Source organism: Rutilus rutilus (genome assembly GCF_951802725.1).
Source record: "Rutilus rutilus genome assembly, chromosome: 5".
Taxonomy (NCBI): domain Eukaryota; kingdom Metazoa; phylum Chordata; class Actinopteri; order Cypriniformes; family Leuciscidae; genus Rutilus; species Rutilus rutilus.
Genome location: NC_140213.1, coordinates 9,135,060 through 9,150,692, shown reverse-complemented (window position 1 = coordinate 9,150,692; position 15,633 = coordinate 9,135,060). Strand labels below are relative to the sequence as shown.

At 38.3% G+C, this 15,633-nt stretch overlaps 1 protein-coding gene across 1 annotated transcript in view; it reads right to left on the bottom strand.

The window, feature by feature from the left end:
• akt2 (v-akt murine thymoma viral oncogene homolog 2) overlaps positions 1-14,662 on the bottom strand; it is a 28,594-nt gene extending 13,932 nt beyond the window's left edge. The window contains exons 1-3 of the mRNA XM_084409566.1: positions 14,064-14,662; positions 2,769-2,924; positions 2,480-2,608 (exon numbers count right to left, since the gene is read on the bottom strand). Coding sequence (XP_084265692.1) covers positions 2,480-2,608; positions 2,769-2,814 — 175 coding nt within the window. The 5' untranslated portion in view covers positions 2,815-2,924; positions 14,064-14,662. The remainder of the gene's footprint in view (positions 1-2,479; positions 2,609-2,768; positions 2,925-14,063) is intronic.
• Between the last annotated feature and the right edge of the window lie 971 nt (positions 14,663-15,633).

Below are 15,633 nucleotides of genomic sequence, written 5' to 3'. Positions count from 1 at the left end.
TCAGCAATGCTGCCGCTTCCTATCCTTGTTTTGGGTACGCCCACCACCCGGCTGCCGCCATGCCACACACCAGATTCCACACAACAACAACACACCTGCGGCTGCGGCTAGTCACTCGCCAGTCGCCACACATCTTCGATATGAGGCGCCGGACTGGACAAAAGCGAAACGAACTGCGCAAGCGAGCAACAGTGCGCGAGAGAGACCGAAAGTGCGCGAGAGAGACCGAGTGTGTCTGCGCACGAGAGAGACCCGAGTGTACGCGAGAGAGACCGAGTGTGTCTGCGCGCGAGAGAGACCGAGTGTACGCGAGAGAAACTGAGTGTGTCTGCGCGCGAGAGAGACCGAGTGTGTCTGCGCGCGAGAGAGAGTTTAGTTGGCTAATTGGTATAAAGTAATATAGAATTATTATATAACTTAGATTAAAACATAAATTATAACATAAATTATTTAACTAATTATATAATAAAGCCACAATTGCCAAAGTAAGAATGTTTTTATTCCTGGCTTTTTTGGAGTAAAGCAGTGATTCCACTGTTACCACTTTATCTGTGTGTAATGTTGTAGTAGCTCAAAGTTTTTTGCTGTTTAAACTGTAAACCATTCCTTTATTACTGTGATTACTGGTGAAAATAGCCAATGTGCTGAAATTTTAGAAGAGCATCAATTCATGGAAAAAATATAACTTGAAATATGGGGATAAAAGGTTTCTGCCCAATGCGACAATGAAGTACAGCTTGGCAGCACTGCATCTCCATCAATGAGGAAATCTAGTTTATTGTGCAAAGGTTTTAAGGTTAACTGTTGTTTTATGAATTGCAACACTTGCTACAACCTGTCAAACCTAAGCCCATTTCCAATACTTTTTAACCTAAATTAATTTGTTAAAGACTAATTTTTTTTTTTTACTAAAATTGACTAAAACTTGACTAAAACCTTTTTGCGTTTTCGTCGACTAAAACTAGACTAAAACTATCAAGTTTATAAGTGACTAAAATGTGACTAAAACTAAAAAGCATTTTCGTCCAAAAGACTAAAACTAAGACTAAAACTAAAAGGGCTGCCAAAAACAACACTGGTTCTATGACAGTGTAAACATGAAACAAACGCATGCATTCGGATATTTCCAGATCGGTTTCAGGCCTCATTCATATGTGGAAATAAATTAGAAATAAATCGGATATGTGCCAATGCGACTGTCATGTAAACAGGCAGATCGGATTTTCTTTAGGCAACGTCTCCGCGGTTTAATGACGTGAGAAACCCCGACGCGCTTCTGCAAAGGGACGGATGGCCCGACGAAACTTGTCGTCGTAGGAGAGGAATGTGGACAAACGTTGACACCATATCAAAGGTTGGCTTGCTCATCCTAAAAATTCGGACCCACTGCTTCTCGTTAAAGCCCGCCACAATATGCTCCCACCAGTCCTGAGATCTCTCTCGCAACACAATAACTGGAGCATATGCACAGGCTGCAATGATGGCACTTTTCGTCCTCCTCCGCCTCATAATCATGGTGATGTTTGGCGAACTTTGCATATATCGCAGAGCTAGCATCAATCATATTTTGCGTTCGTCCATTTAAGCAAAATAATTTAACCCTTTAAGCATGCGCAATGTTTCAGATAGTATGGCAAGTGTAAACACATGAATCGGATATGGGTCACAATTGAAAGAACCTGTAAACGGACGGTCAAAAAAAATTGGATAGGCAACAAATCAGAATTGGGCATCAAGACCTGCAGTGTAAACGAGGCCTAAGTGTGTGTGAGAGTAGAAATGTTTGTATGTGAAAGGAGAATGTATGTGTGTGACAGTAGAAGAATGGATTTTGGCTTGTACGGCCCCTCATAGTTACACTTTATTTTAAGGTATCCGTCTTACCGTGTCATTATACATTTAAGTACTGAGTAATAATAATTAACTACAAGTACTTACTATGGGGTTAGGATTAGGTTAGTTCCATGTAATTAAGCACAATTTATAGTAATTACTATAATAATTACATGTAACGTGTGTAAGAAAGACACTGTAAAATAAAGTGTTACCAAAAAAAATTATAATAATGAAATAACTAAAACTAAAGTAATTTTTTTTTATGAATTCTTTCATTTTTGGTCAAATTGTAGTATATAGTTTGTGTTTATACTTTTTCAAACATTCGTATGTACACTTTAGTTAAATGTGTGATTTGTGTGTTAAATGTGTAATTTGTGTAATGTCTTTGCCACTTTTGTCAAATTAAAGTCTATAAAAAAAGTATTGTTGAACACTGACTACATTTCCTATTGGTCAGACAAACGAATAAATATAAATATATGTGTGTGTGTGTGTGTGTGTGTATATATATATATAGCCTTAGCAACAGTTTATGTTAATGATAATTGGCAAGTAAGAAATAATAAACCAACTAAGGGAGACATATTTTAGAATATTACACAATCTGGTTTGCATGAAGTGAGGCAGCACTGTTACAGACCTGCGACGGAAAAGTTGTTAAGAGGCGGCTGATTATGGTCTGACGTCTCAGGCTTCTCCTTGTAGCCGATGAAAGAGCCATCACTCTTTAGGATGAAATACCGGGGCCTCCAAGTCTTAATATATTCACCTGCAGACAGGAGGAAGAAGAGATACAAGGAAGTAGATGGCAAGAGGATGAAAGCATCACCGGGGGAAAATAAAGAAAAAGACAGACAACAAATCAGTGTTTACAGTTCAAATTTATGATACAGACTGTCCTGATGAATGATTGAGTAAACTGTGCTCACCTCTCTTGTGGAGCCAGCCCTCTCTGACGATGCTGACCTCGTTCATACTGGGTTAGGGGTGTGTGGGGCGTAGGGCAGGGTGGCAGGGAGGTTGGGGGAGGGGGAGCGTTGAGTCTCGGGTAAGGCAGACGTTCAGTACCACAGAGCCAGACTCACCTGGGATCAAGGCAAATAAACTAATGTCAACCACAAAGTACGACACAGAAAGCACCACAGAAGCATTTCTATTGCTTATGTATGGCAAATAGAATTCATGAACAACATTAGATCCCACTGCCTTTCGTTCTATGACCATCTTTATTCCACAGAATAAAGAAAATTATACAGGTTTGGCAAAAGCATTTGGTGAGCAAATGACAGAATTCTCCTTTTTGGGTGAACGATACTCTGGGATTACAAATTTAAGAATCTGTTTAAGATCTGCTGATCTCATGTCCTTACATAACAATAACATGAAAAACTAAGGTAGAGTACATTGAATTCAGCACTTAAGGTTATGATGATGATATCAGCTGTTAAGCAAAGTTTCCAGTAAGAGATTCCTGCCAGTCCTGTTCTCTCTATTGTACGTTAAATGAGTCAGATTACTGAGACTCTCACCCTTTGTCTTTAATGGCTCTTGGAGCCCCTGTCCCAGTCTTTGAATAGTTATGATGACTGGATTAGGAATGGTAACACTCTAGGACGGGTTCCTAAACCTGGATACTTCATTTGCATGTTTTGTCTCCATATCTAAGCACTGCCCACTAAAATCTATATAAACTACAACGTACGTACACTGCCTTAGTTAGACTTGATGACTGCAGCTACCGACAGCTCGTATTCTCAATAAAAAATCCTGCTGAAGATACAACCAAATCTCCAGGTCTTCGCTTCTGAGTTTCCTACAATACCTTAACAAAAGCACTGTGAATGCGAATTTATGTTTGTTATTATTATTATTATTATTGTGTCCAACATGGTTTCTCAACTGGTTTGGCCATGGGACCCATATTTCCGCATGGTCATTAAGCCACGACCCAAATTTTTAGGAATCGGAACCAAGCAAATTTATTTTTCAAGAAATGAAACATATGGACACTGATCCTGATGAATTGAATAAACACCATACCCGCATGCAAATCCTTCCCAGCTAACACACGACATACAAGTTAGGTAATTTCATGACTTAGGCTACTACATGCTCGTAATTTAATTTGCTCTTTTACAGTACACAGCGCGCACCTCCACATTTGCGCGCAATTAAAGAGTGTGTGCTTGAGGACCTGGTATTGATGCGTTTTGGTCGATCGGATCACAAGTGATTGATGCTAAAGACAGGTGTAAACAGTCAAAAACTTTTTGAGCTTGTCCACTTTCGATCCACTTCCAGAGGTAAACGCATTTGACCAGATTGCTTTCATAGTGTAAACTCTCATGTGGTCAAATATGCAAAAGAGCGGCTACTGACCTAAACATTGTGAGAAGTGCGCTAGCCAGACAGGACTTAAACTTTGTCGGCTGAAGACTGTTTGAAGACGAAAAACGTACCAAGCACAATGTTCTCTCACCATTCCTGATTTCTAACACGCACTCAGTGTTCGGCATGGTCTTGCAGCTATCAGAGCAGAAACGAAAGCAGATGTTCTCCATAAGCCTATGTTTTTTCATCGTCTCCTTTTGTGTTCATATGTAAATTGTGCGTGCTTATTTGTACATAAGATCGTAAGATCTGGAAAAACCCATACGTTTACCTACCCATAGACCCTCTCCTCAAAGAAATCAGTACAGAAGTGGTTGAAAGTGGACAAAAGAGACTAATTTCAAAGCCAGGTGTAAACGTGTCTACCTCGTCCACTTGTGATCCGATCGACCAAAACGCATCTTAACACCAGATGTAAACAGGGCCTAAGGGTGAGAGACTTTCTTTCGTAACAAGTTACGAAAATAACAGAATAATGGCACTGACATACAGTTTAGCCTGACATCTCATCTGACCACAGATACTCAATCAGTACAACGCATTTTTCTCAAACGCTTTACTTAAACTGCTATTGAAAGAAGAGTCAACAGCATCCACACATGTCTTTCAAAATAGAAGTTTTGCATCAGAAAAACTTTTAGATTTACGGGGGGTTGTTGTTGTTTCTTTGACTACACACCCCGCGACCCACTCAAAACGGTCTTGTGACCAACTTTTGGGTCACGACCCACCAGTTGAAAAACACTAGCACATGAAAGATTTTACACAAATGGTCACCTGACTACAGCTACAGGAATGCCACCTGTTCAGAAATGTTTGTAATGTAAACTTGACAAATGCAGCATTCAGCACTCTGTAACAGATAAGCCTCCATCTCTAAGGATTTCATATTTAACAGAAGAGGAACAGCTGAATTCATCTAAAACAGCGTCCTATACACCATCCAATATCAAACTCTAACTGGGGGTAGGAGAAGATGAACGATCATGACAAAGAGGTGAGTGCAAGACTTTCTATGGAAACTTTCATTGGTATTATAAACTGCATTAATGAATCTAAAGTGCCAAGTCATCATTATTCACATAAAAGTGTCTTTACATGTGGGATAAAGTGCTGATCAAGGATCAGGGTCAGAACCTGATGGATAATCAGTTTTTTGTCTAGCACATCCTGAAGATGATTTTATGAAGGCTATGGGTTGACAGCGAATCACCACCTTGTATTATAAAAGTGCTTATGTGAATAATGCAATATTCACCTCACGTCAGACCTGAACTCTGTCACTAAAAAGAAAGAGCAATTCAGTTCAAAAAGATAAGATGGATACTTTCTTTCAGACTTTGTAAGATGTCCAATTCTTAGAATGAATAATTTATTGTAGCTAATAGCTATAATGAAATCAAAATGAGAATTTATGATATAAAATTACATTCATTTCATATTTAATATAAATGTATTATGCTTATGCTGATGGTGATTATATGTATACAACATTTGTTCTAAAAACCCTTTATCTAAATTCACTCGCATGATTAAACTGACAACAGTTACAAAAAGGTTACAACTTAAGGTTACAACAGTTACAATTTACAAATGTGTTTAATTTACGCTTGGGATGAAAGTGCAAAATAATCATGAAACCTGCATTCCCTGTTCTTATTTGCAAAGCTTTTACTCTGACAATATATGTATAACGCAAATGCTGTAAATTTTTAAATCACAATACGTGTGAAGAGAAAAACACCAACATGGGACAAGGATGAGCCTCATTTACCACAAAGTGTTTTTAAACCATTTCTGACGGGAAATGCGACAGTGCTATTCTATCACTATGGAGATGCCAATTAGACTGCAGTGAAGCCAGTCTGATCCACAGGTGAACACGCCACTCTGTACACCGAACAAGACAAGACACCTGCTGTTTTCAGAATCAACATTAGAAAGAACGTTTTGTTCTGCATAAAGCCATGCTCAAAATGACAATTTGGGAGAAGAATTGTTCATCCACATAAAAAAAATGTAATTGTCACTTGTACATGCAGAAGTTGACAGGGTATTGTGGATGGTTGCCAAGGCATTGCTGGTAATTCTTTTTAAACTTCACAACACTGATTTGGCAATGATTAAAAAGATTTCTGGATGCATGCTTCGGATGTTTGCGTACGGTAAACTTCTTGTCCAGTAAACATTCTGTAATAATGTAGGGAACCACTCGTTATACATATATCATGCAACAGTTAAAGTTTTTACTTACATATACGATGTAAGTTTAGTTTTGATCTAAATGTGCCGAGTGAACGATCAGCCATCAAGAGTGAGCGCTCTTTCTTTCTTTCTTTTTTTTACCATCAGTTAACGTTAGTAATATGTGCCTTGTTTTACATTCTTTGCTATTGACAATTTATGTCGGTATCGCCGTTTATGACGCAGATATGCACTTTTTCTTTTTACAGAACATAGTTTATTGAGCATTGTCCAGCAGAGCGCACTCCATTGTTTGCTAATGGCGACCCATGTTACTGTAGTGACACCAGCCAACCCTTTCACTTCAGTAAGGAGGTCTCTTCAGACACGGTTTAAGATGCGCACACATTAGCTTCCACTCCACTGACAAGGTATGAAACATGGCTAGCTAGCTAATGTAGAAAACGTTGTGAGAGTAAAAGACGGGGACATTGTTTATTTACTTCATAGCATAGTGTCTCACTAACTAGGTGACAACATGGCGTTAAATCACCATTCAACAGACTCAAGCCACCACGGCACTGGTAACTAGCAACTTACCTTTAAGACACTGCTCTTGCTGCTGCCTGAACAAGACACCGGCGGCGCGATTCGACAAAAGAGAGTTGAACCCATAATAATCAGTGAAGTTGTCTACACTGGATGTGGCGCTTTGCCCAGGGTAAACAGCTGTTGCGACGTGAGCGACAACGGCCACGTCCGGCGTACACAGTGTGAGCCCATTCTGCATACAACGCTACGTTACAACAAAGCAATATTCCAATAATTTATATAATTATAACACTTTATATAGGGCCATTTTGCATAATGAGTAGTTTCACGTTTAGTACATTTTGCCGAATATTTACTTAGGCCTATTTAAAATAGTATTTAAGTAAAAGTACTGTAGATATGTAATTAAACGTTTTCATTATGGTATTATTACTTTTACTTAGTAAAAAGATCCGAGTAGCCTACTTCCTCCACTGGTAGAGACTAGAGGAATTGGAGACTAATAATAAAAGATAACAAGGTTTTGCCAGTGACACTTTTGATATATTTATTGATACAAGTTATTTTTTATATAACGTGACTAAATAAAAAGAAAGTCATTAGTGAAGATTATGTAACAGTATTTATAATATAATATACAGTATCTCACAAAATTGAGTACACCCCTCACATTTCAGCAAACATTTTAGGAAATCTTAAGGGACAATACTATAGAAATGAAACTTGAACAGATTTTAGAGTAGTCAATGTGCTGCTTGTATTGCAGTATTTACTGTCTTCTGAAAATAACTCAACATACAGCCATTATTGTCAAAATAGCTGGCAACAAAAGTGAGTACACCCTAAGTGAACATGTCAAAACTGTGTCCAAAGTGTCAATATTTTGTGTGAGCACCATTGTTATCTAGAACTGCCTTAATCCTCCTAGGCATGTAATTCACCAGAGCTGCACAGGTTGTTGCTGGGATCCTCTTCCACTCCTCCATAATGACATCATGGAGCTGCTGGATGTTAGACACATGGCACTTCTCCACCTTCCGCTTGAGGACACGCCACAGGTGCTCAATAGGGTTCAGGTCTGGAGACATTCTTGGCCACTCCATCACCTTCACCTTCCTCAGCAAGGCAGTTGTCATCAGTAGCTCCCCAGTACCAGCAGTACTCATGCAGTCCCAGACCATGATGCTACCATCACAATGCTTGACTGTAGGCAAGACACAATTCTCTTGGTACTCCTTACCAGGGTGCCGCCACACATGCTGGACACCATCTGAGCCAAACAAGTTTATCTTAGTCTCATCATGCCACAGGACATGGTTCCAGTAATTCATACTCTTGGACAGGTTGCTTTCAGCAAACTGTTTGCAGGCTTTCTTGTGAGCCAGCTTCAGAAGAGGCTTCCTTCTGGGACGATGGCCATACAAACCAACTTGTTGCAGTGTGCGGCGTATGATCTGAGCACTGACAAGCTGACCTTCCGCTTCTGCAACCTCTAAAGCAATGCTGGCAGCACTCATGCGTCTGTTTTTTTGAAGCCAGCTTCTGCACCTGACGCAGAGCACGAGGACTCAACTTCTTTGATTGACCCTTGCGAGGCCTGTTCCGAGTGGAACCTGTATTGGAAAATCTCTTTATGACCCTGGCCTGTACTGTAACTCAGTTTCAGGATGTTACCAATCTTCTTATAGCCTAGTGCAACTTTGTGAAGAGCAACAGTTCTAATTCTCAAATCCTTAGAGAGTTCTTTGCCATGAGGTGCTATGTTAAACATCCAGTGGTCAGTATGAGAGAATTGGACTCAAAGCACAAATTTTAACTGCTGTAATACAAGATTCACAAATTTGTATGGTCCTGTCAAGCAGACAAAAACATGAAAATTATGAATAGGACGTGGTTTTACATGGTTAAACGACGTACAGCTATTATCACTTTTGTTGCCAGCTATTTTGACAATAATGGCTGTATGTTGAGTTATTTTCAGAGGACAATACACATATACTGCTATACAAGCAGCACATTGACTACTCCAAAATATATCCAAGTTTCATTTCTATAGTATTGTCCCTTGAGAAGATACTGAAATGTTTGCTGAAATGTGAGGGGTGTACTCACTTTCGTGAGATACTGTAGAATAGAACATGCAATGCAAACTAGTTTGGTTACAGCTCAAATATATCATTCTCATTCGATCATTCACCCTTCCTCCATTACATATCTGTCACACAAGTGTTTGATCTCCATGTTTGAATGATCATTGCAAAAAATGTGTTAATATATATTATATTCTGATTATGTATAGGCTACTGTATTCTATATACAGTACCAGTCAAAAGTTTGTACACACGAATGGGAAAGTGTGCCCAAACTTTTGACTGGTACTGTACTATAATATGCACAAATAATATTGCTACTGTATTATAATATACACAGATAATATCAGGCTTTTTTACTCCATAATATCGGTATTGGCCCCAAAAAATCCCTATCGGTCGGGCTCTAGTGAAGACTGTGGTTTTTGAGCAGCATTTGCACACCGTCATGCTGTTGGCTATTTTCCACTGCAGTAGACGAATATTGCAGTATTTAGGCTAACGATTAATCAATCGTTAATTTAGCCTAAACAATGATCGATTATGGGAATTTGTGTAAATTGACATCCCTAATTGAAATGATTTGTTTAAATGGCTGATTCATTTAAGAATGTTAATGAGTTGTTTATGAATGGATCATTGATCATTGAAGTTCTGCTGTGATCTTTGTTCGGTACAATTTTTGCTGCTGAAATAGAACAAAAAGTCAATATTGCATCTAAAATGTAAGTGACTTCATATTAACTACCTGTTTATTGAGCTGTTGTATGACATCGGTCTCATATTTCAATCAATATTCAGGAATTGGTATTCAGGAAAACAGCACTCTTGGTCGTGTGATGTTGCTCACTTTAACTTAGGGTTGTGCAGATAGAAAATAGTATCGTGTATCGACGATAGTCAGAGATGTCGCTGACAAAATATGAATAATAATAATAATAATAATAATATCAGTAAAATGATATAGGCCTAATAACAGTCTTTAGTTCACGAACACAGCACAACTCTGCCATCTGTGAAAATCAAAAACAGCTTCAAACACTTGTTTAACAAGAAATATTCTTCAAAAAAATTTCACTGTCATTAATGTAGGCTCACAAGAGAAATATTAAGCCAGTAAATTAAGATAGTTGCTTTACATCCATCGTCGTCTCTGAGAGAATGCGCCATTAATGCAGCGACAGATGCGGAAAGCTCAGTCCGTTTCTGCTTTCACTTTCAGGGAATGAGCGCGTTTACATGCACGTTCTTAACCCGAACGCTGAATAAACTGACAAAGCATGTGGTCATGTAAACACATTAACCCGTTTTCCTTTATCGGAGTCAAGTCATAAGTTTAAGTATAACTCGATTTTTGCCCCTTACTCTGATTTCTCCCAGCATTTAAAACACATTAACCCGCGTTCTTTGGGCTTATTGAAGTGCGCATATGTGAAGTGCATCCAGACAGAGAGAGCACTGGTAGGAGGACATAGGCCTATATCGCACTCAGACTATTTCTTGACCCAAGAAATTATTAAAACGTGTTCTCACCTCGTGCAGAAGTACAGTTAAAATGCTGCATCTGTAACGGCATGAGAGGATAATGTGTGTTCGTAAATTTCACACTGATGAAATACTCTGAGTCAGATACAAAAATTAATAGGATCTTTTTTTACCTCACTATACCGGGAAATAACCTGATATAGCCTATTAATAAACACTCCACCTTTGCTAGTAAAATTGAAAAAGATTCTCATATATAAGACGAAGTAATAAAACAAGCAAATTGAGTAAATAAGCAAGTTAATAATCAAATAAGTAGGCTAAGCCCCACCCCTCTCACAATAATATCGTGTATCGCCAATTTCACAGGCTGACGATAGGACAATATGAAAATGGAGCATATCGCCCAACATTACTGTAACTCCATATTTTGTCCGGTCGGGCAAATAACATTCTCTTTCACTTGCCCCTTCAAAAAATCCATATGTCCCGGACAACCATTAATAGCGACTCACGAGTCCTATATACCAATTTAATGGTTGCTGCCATAAAATTCAATCTTGAACCACTAGATGGCCCATGTTAGATTTGATTGACATAGAACATGATTCACAATATCTTTTTTTTATGTTCCGTGGAAGAAAGTCATACAGGTATCATTATGGGGTAAACGATTACATAATTTTTTAACATTGTCCTTCAATCTGTTTTTGACCATAATATTATAATAATTATTGTAGTATCTGTCAGAATGTTAATATTGGTGCATCCTTTGTGTAAAAAACTAAACAAAAACAAACATGCACCAAGTTATTAGATCAATCTACTTAACCCTTAAAACCAGCGGGACTGTGTTTGCGTGTCTCAACTGAAACCAAATCGGTAGCACAATCATTCTTTTTGCATACAAAATCAGAGACGTTACACATTCAGATCAAGCCTCCAACATGCTCCTGTTGCGTTGTTTTCACCGTCGAATGAGTCTGCACGAATTGCGTAAAATGACACGCTTTTTTGTTTACAACAAAAACAGTGCACAGGCACTAGCTAAAAACAAATATTTCGATTTCACGTGGCGTTTTCGCTCATAACTTCATGAAACATGTATGTGCCACCACACGTAGAATGGCACATCATTCTTTACAGCAGACTCTCACAATTAAAAAGTGATGTAACATACTTGGCTAAAAACATGTCTCTCATCTTTCCGGGATGCAATGTGTTATCCAATGTTCCCAGAACCGTCCATGCTTGTTTTCCAACATGGAATAACACAAAAAAGGGTATAATTTTAAAGCTTAGAAACTCAGCTTTTTAATGCATCTAACCATTTTTATCCACTCTTAACGAGTGCTGAGTAATCCCTCTAAACCGGAGTGTACCGCCCCCGGGCGCCACCTAGCAACGAAAAAAATAATAATCATATTTTTCAAAAATACTGCCTTGATGAACACAAAATATGTGTCATTTCATTTGAAAGCTTAGAGTCTGAACTTTACAATGCATGTAGCCAATTCCATTACCTCCTAAGTAGTGCTGAATTATTGGCAGATAAATGGGGGGGGGGGGGACTTTTTTTTTACTATGTAGCCTACTACAATGTGTCAAAAACATCATAGATTCCTCCCTGAGTTATTGCATTTCGAATAAGAAAAAGATGTAAAATTATAATAAAAATTGTAGCCTATATATTTTTTGTCTTTTATCAGCAGTTTCTCAGCATGAGAATGTCCAAATGTAATGTAAATTATATTTTCTAAAAATAAAAAATAAATAAACTCCCTGCTTTAATTCTGGAGTTATGAGTCTTTACTTTTGTGTGTGTCACTCAGACAAAACAACTCTAAAAAATGCCTTCAGGGCTTAAACTGCATGAAATATTAATCTAAGAAGCAAAAATGAGTAAGATAAAAAGAGGTATTGACAAAGAATTAATCTTGAATGGTATTAATGAAAAAATTAACTCCAGATATATTACAATATGCAAAAAAATAAAACATAAATGATTTATTATATATATATATATATATATATATATATATATATATATATATTGTTTACCAGTTTTATAAGAAATTAAAAAAAAAAGATTTTTAGCAATGTGGTCAAAAGACCATCTCTGAGTCGCTTTCATTTTGGTGTCTTGATATGGCTCCTATAATGCAAGTCTATGGGATTTCCTTTAAGTTTATCTATAGCTGATCACAGAGAAAACATCTCTCCAGTCCTCAGCAAGATACAGGACCTGTGCAGGACAAAATGTATGCTACGGTTTAACGTTTAGTGTAAGGTGTTTGTTCAGACCTCTAACCCAATATAAACAGAAGTAACTGAAAGCTGTTTTTCTGCTTTTTCTATCATTGTTGTTGTGAGGCGAGTAAGACCAGTCTGTGCCAGAGGAGTTTCCTGGCATAGCAGTGCCTCTGGCACAGATCTGGCATGCTGTCCTATCACCATGGGCACAACACTGGATTATCCCTGCAAAATAAAATCCCCACCTTGTGACGCCCCTGCTAGTCCATTACACAACTGCTTAACACATGCACTGGCATTAAAAAAAACACTGACTGTCTCCATCGCTGGCATATACGTAACGTGCCGTGCATCTAGTGTGCGTGTATATCAGTTGGTCAGTGGTCTGACTGTTCCTCTTTTTCAACAACTCTCTCGCGCACATACGCACTTTGAAGTCCACAAGAGAAAGACAAACAAGAGCTGTGACCATTTCAACAAACTAATGATTACACATTTTCTGTGACGAGTGGAATAATTCCAGACTGAGAAGTCCTAAAACTGACCAGTCCTAAAACTGACCCCTCTCAACCCCAATAACCTTCAGGCCTCATTTACACTCGCGCACTAAACTGGTAACGTTAGATGCATTATTTCATATGTGTCAAACATCTGACCACTTTAAATTTAAAGTTTAAATATTGTACACACGCAAACAGAATTGAACTGAACTCCACGTGGAACAGCATGGCAGCTCTATTAATAAAACCAAAGGCAAAGTGGCATAAATCTGATCGATAATCCAGCATGTACAGTGAGTTCGCCCTATAGATTCACATCCATCTGTGCAACGTGTAAAGGGCCTGATCTATAATATACTCTTCATTTACACTAATTCAGCGATTCTTTTTTTATTTACCTAAAATAATGAGATTTTCGTCAAGACACATTAATGCACTTACAAGAAGATAACATGCAAAGACCCCGCGAGGGAGATAAGCATAACTTACGCGCCAAATGGGTTTAAATGGATCTATAAGCGTTCTTTTATTTATTAAACTGATGTGTAACGTTAAAGGGAAACGGAGAACAAACGTGTGTTATGACGGGAGATGATGTTTATCTATCCAGTAAGCAAAAGAAACACATATTTGTAAAGAGATTCTGTCCTGTAATGGATCCCAATGGTCAACGGCACATAACATTTAAGTGCAATTTAAATATAGAGACTCGGGCTAGGCTAAACATCACGCTAGCCATCAATCATCGATGCACGCTTTAGTCCCTTACCTCCACTTTTATTCTCCTGCGTTGTGTTGGTCAACCGAACTGTAAAAATCCTCAAAAGCCCATGTAAGTGGAGTGAAACGAGGGTATTTCAAGACGTGAAGTGTGTATTTATTCCTCTCGCGAGCTGCTGTGTATTGAGCTCTGCCAATGACCACTCAGCTGCCCCAAAAATAACAACACCCAACCGCCCGATTATCCTCACAAACCGCCCCTCAGTGGCCCAAAGCACGAGCCCGGTCGCCCAAACTCATCCCACAGCGCTTATCTGACGCGTTTAAGGCTTTTAAAACCTCGTCGTGCCCGTCCTTTGTAGGTCTGTGTGTGATGTTACGGCGGTGGTAGTGGTGGTGGTATCGCGATTAGGCCTCCGTCTAGCGACTCAACGGGAGCACAAACAGGAAATGACCTCAGCGCACGCTCGGCGCGACGTCACATGCAACGTCCGAAATTTGAAAAGGTTCGTTTTTTTGTGTTGCCGTCTGTCAGTAATATACTAATATTGAGGGTGTGATTTTAGAGTGAAATCATAAATGTCCGGATTGTTTAATCGATTACTATTTCATCACACATTTGCCCTGCATGCGCCCTCTGCTGCTTATGTGTCACACGGTTCCTCTGCGATATTCATTTTTTCAAAGTTAAAGCCTTGAGGTTAAGAGAGAATAATACTGTAGGCTACTACAATATAAGTATGGTTTCATATAGCCTGATTATAAGGATTTGTAGCTAATTTTATAAACAGACATAAAAATAAATCAAAAAGCACTATGGTACTACCATTTTGTTGCTATTTTTGAAGTGCATTGGAGGATCAAACTATTACCATGGTACTGAATATGGTAATAATTAGATAATATGGTATTATCAGATACCGTTATTGTTCCATTCGTATTTATGTAGGTGGTACCATGGAACAATAACGGTATCTGATGAAACCTGTGAAAAAATTGTTCACTGGTATTTGCTGCATCACAATAGAATAGAATAGAATAAAGTTCCGGTCCTCGTTTTTTCTGCAAGTTACAGATGGCGGCAAGTAACTGTCTTTATGAGTGAGTCTTTTAATGATTCACTCAACCAACCGTTTGTTGAGAACTATAACAATAATGTTCATAAAATGTTCAACACATGGTTAACAGCCTTATAGTAGGAAAAAGTAGTAAACAAATAGATAGTATTCATAAATTAGTAGGTGAAAAGTACCCAAATTAATTACTACTTCCACCAGTATTCTGAAGTATGCATCTGGTGGACAATTTACTATCCCATGAGGCCAAGGGAGAGGAGTTGTAAATGGCAGTAAAGCAACACACCTGATGTTAGTATGATAATGACAACATGACGAATGTAGTCTGGATTTCATTCATACTACAGACATATATAGAGCATTCTTTTAAGTCACCATGAAATCAAAAAGGACAATTCATATATTTCAAGGAATTTTACAGTATGTATTAAAAGTGATTTGTCCATGCACATCATTATTGTTTTATATAATTCATGTGCCCTTGTAATCTTTAATCAAAATAACTTCCCCTCCCTCTTGCAGTGACTTCATTTCTCTGATGAT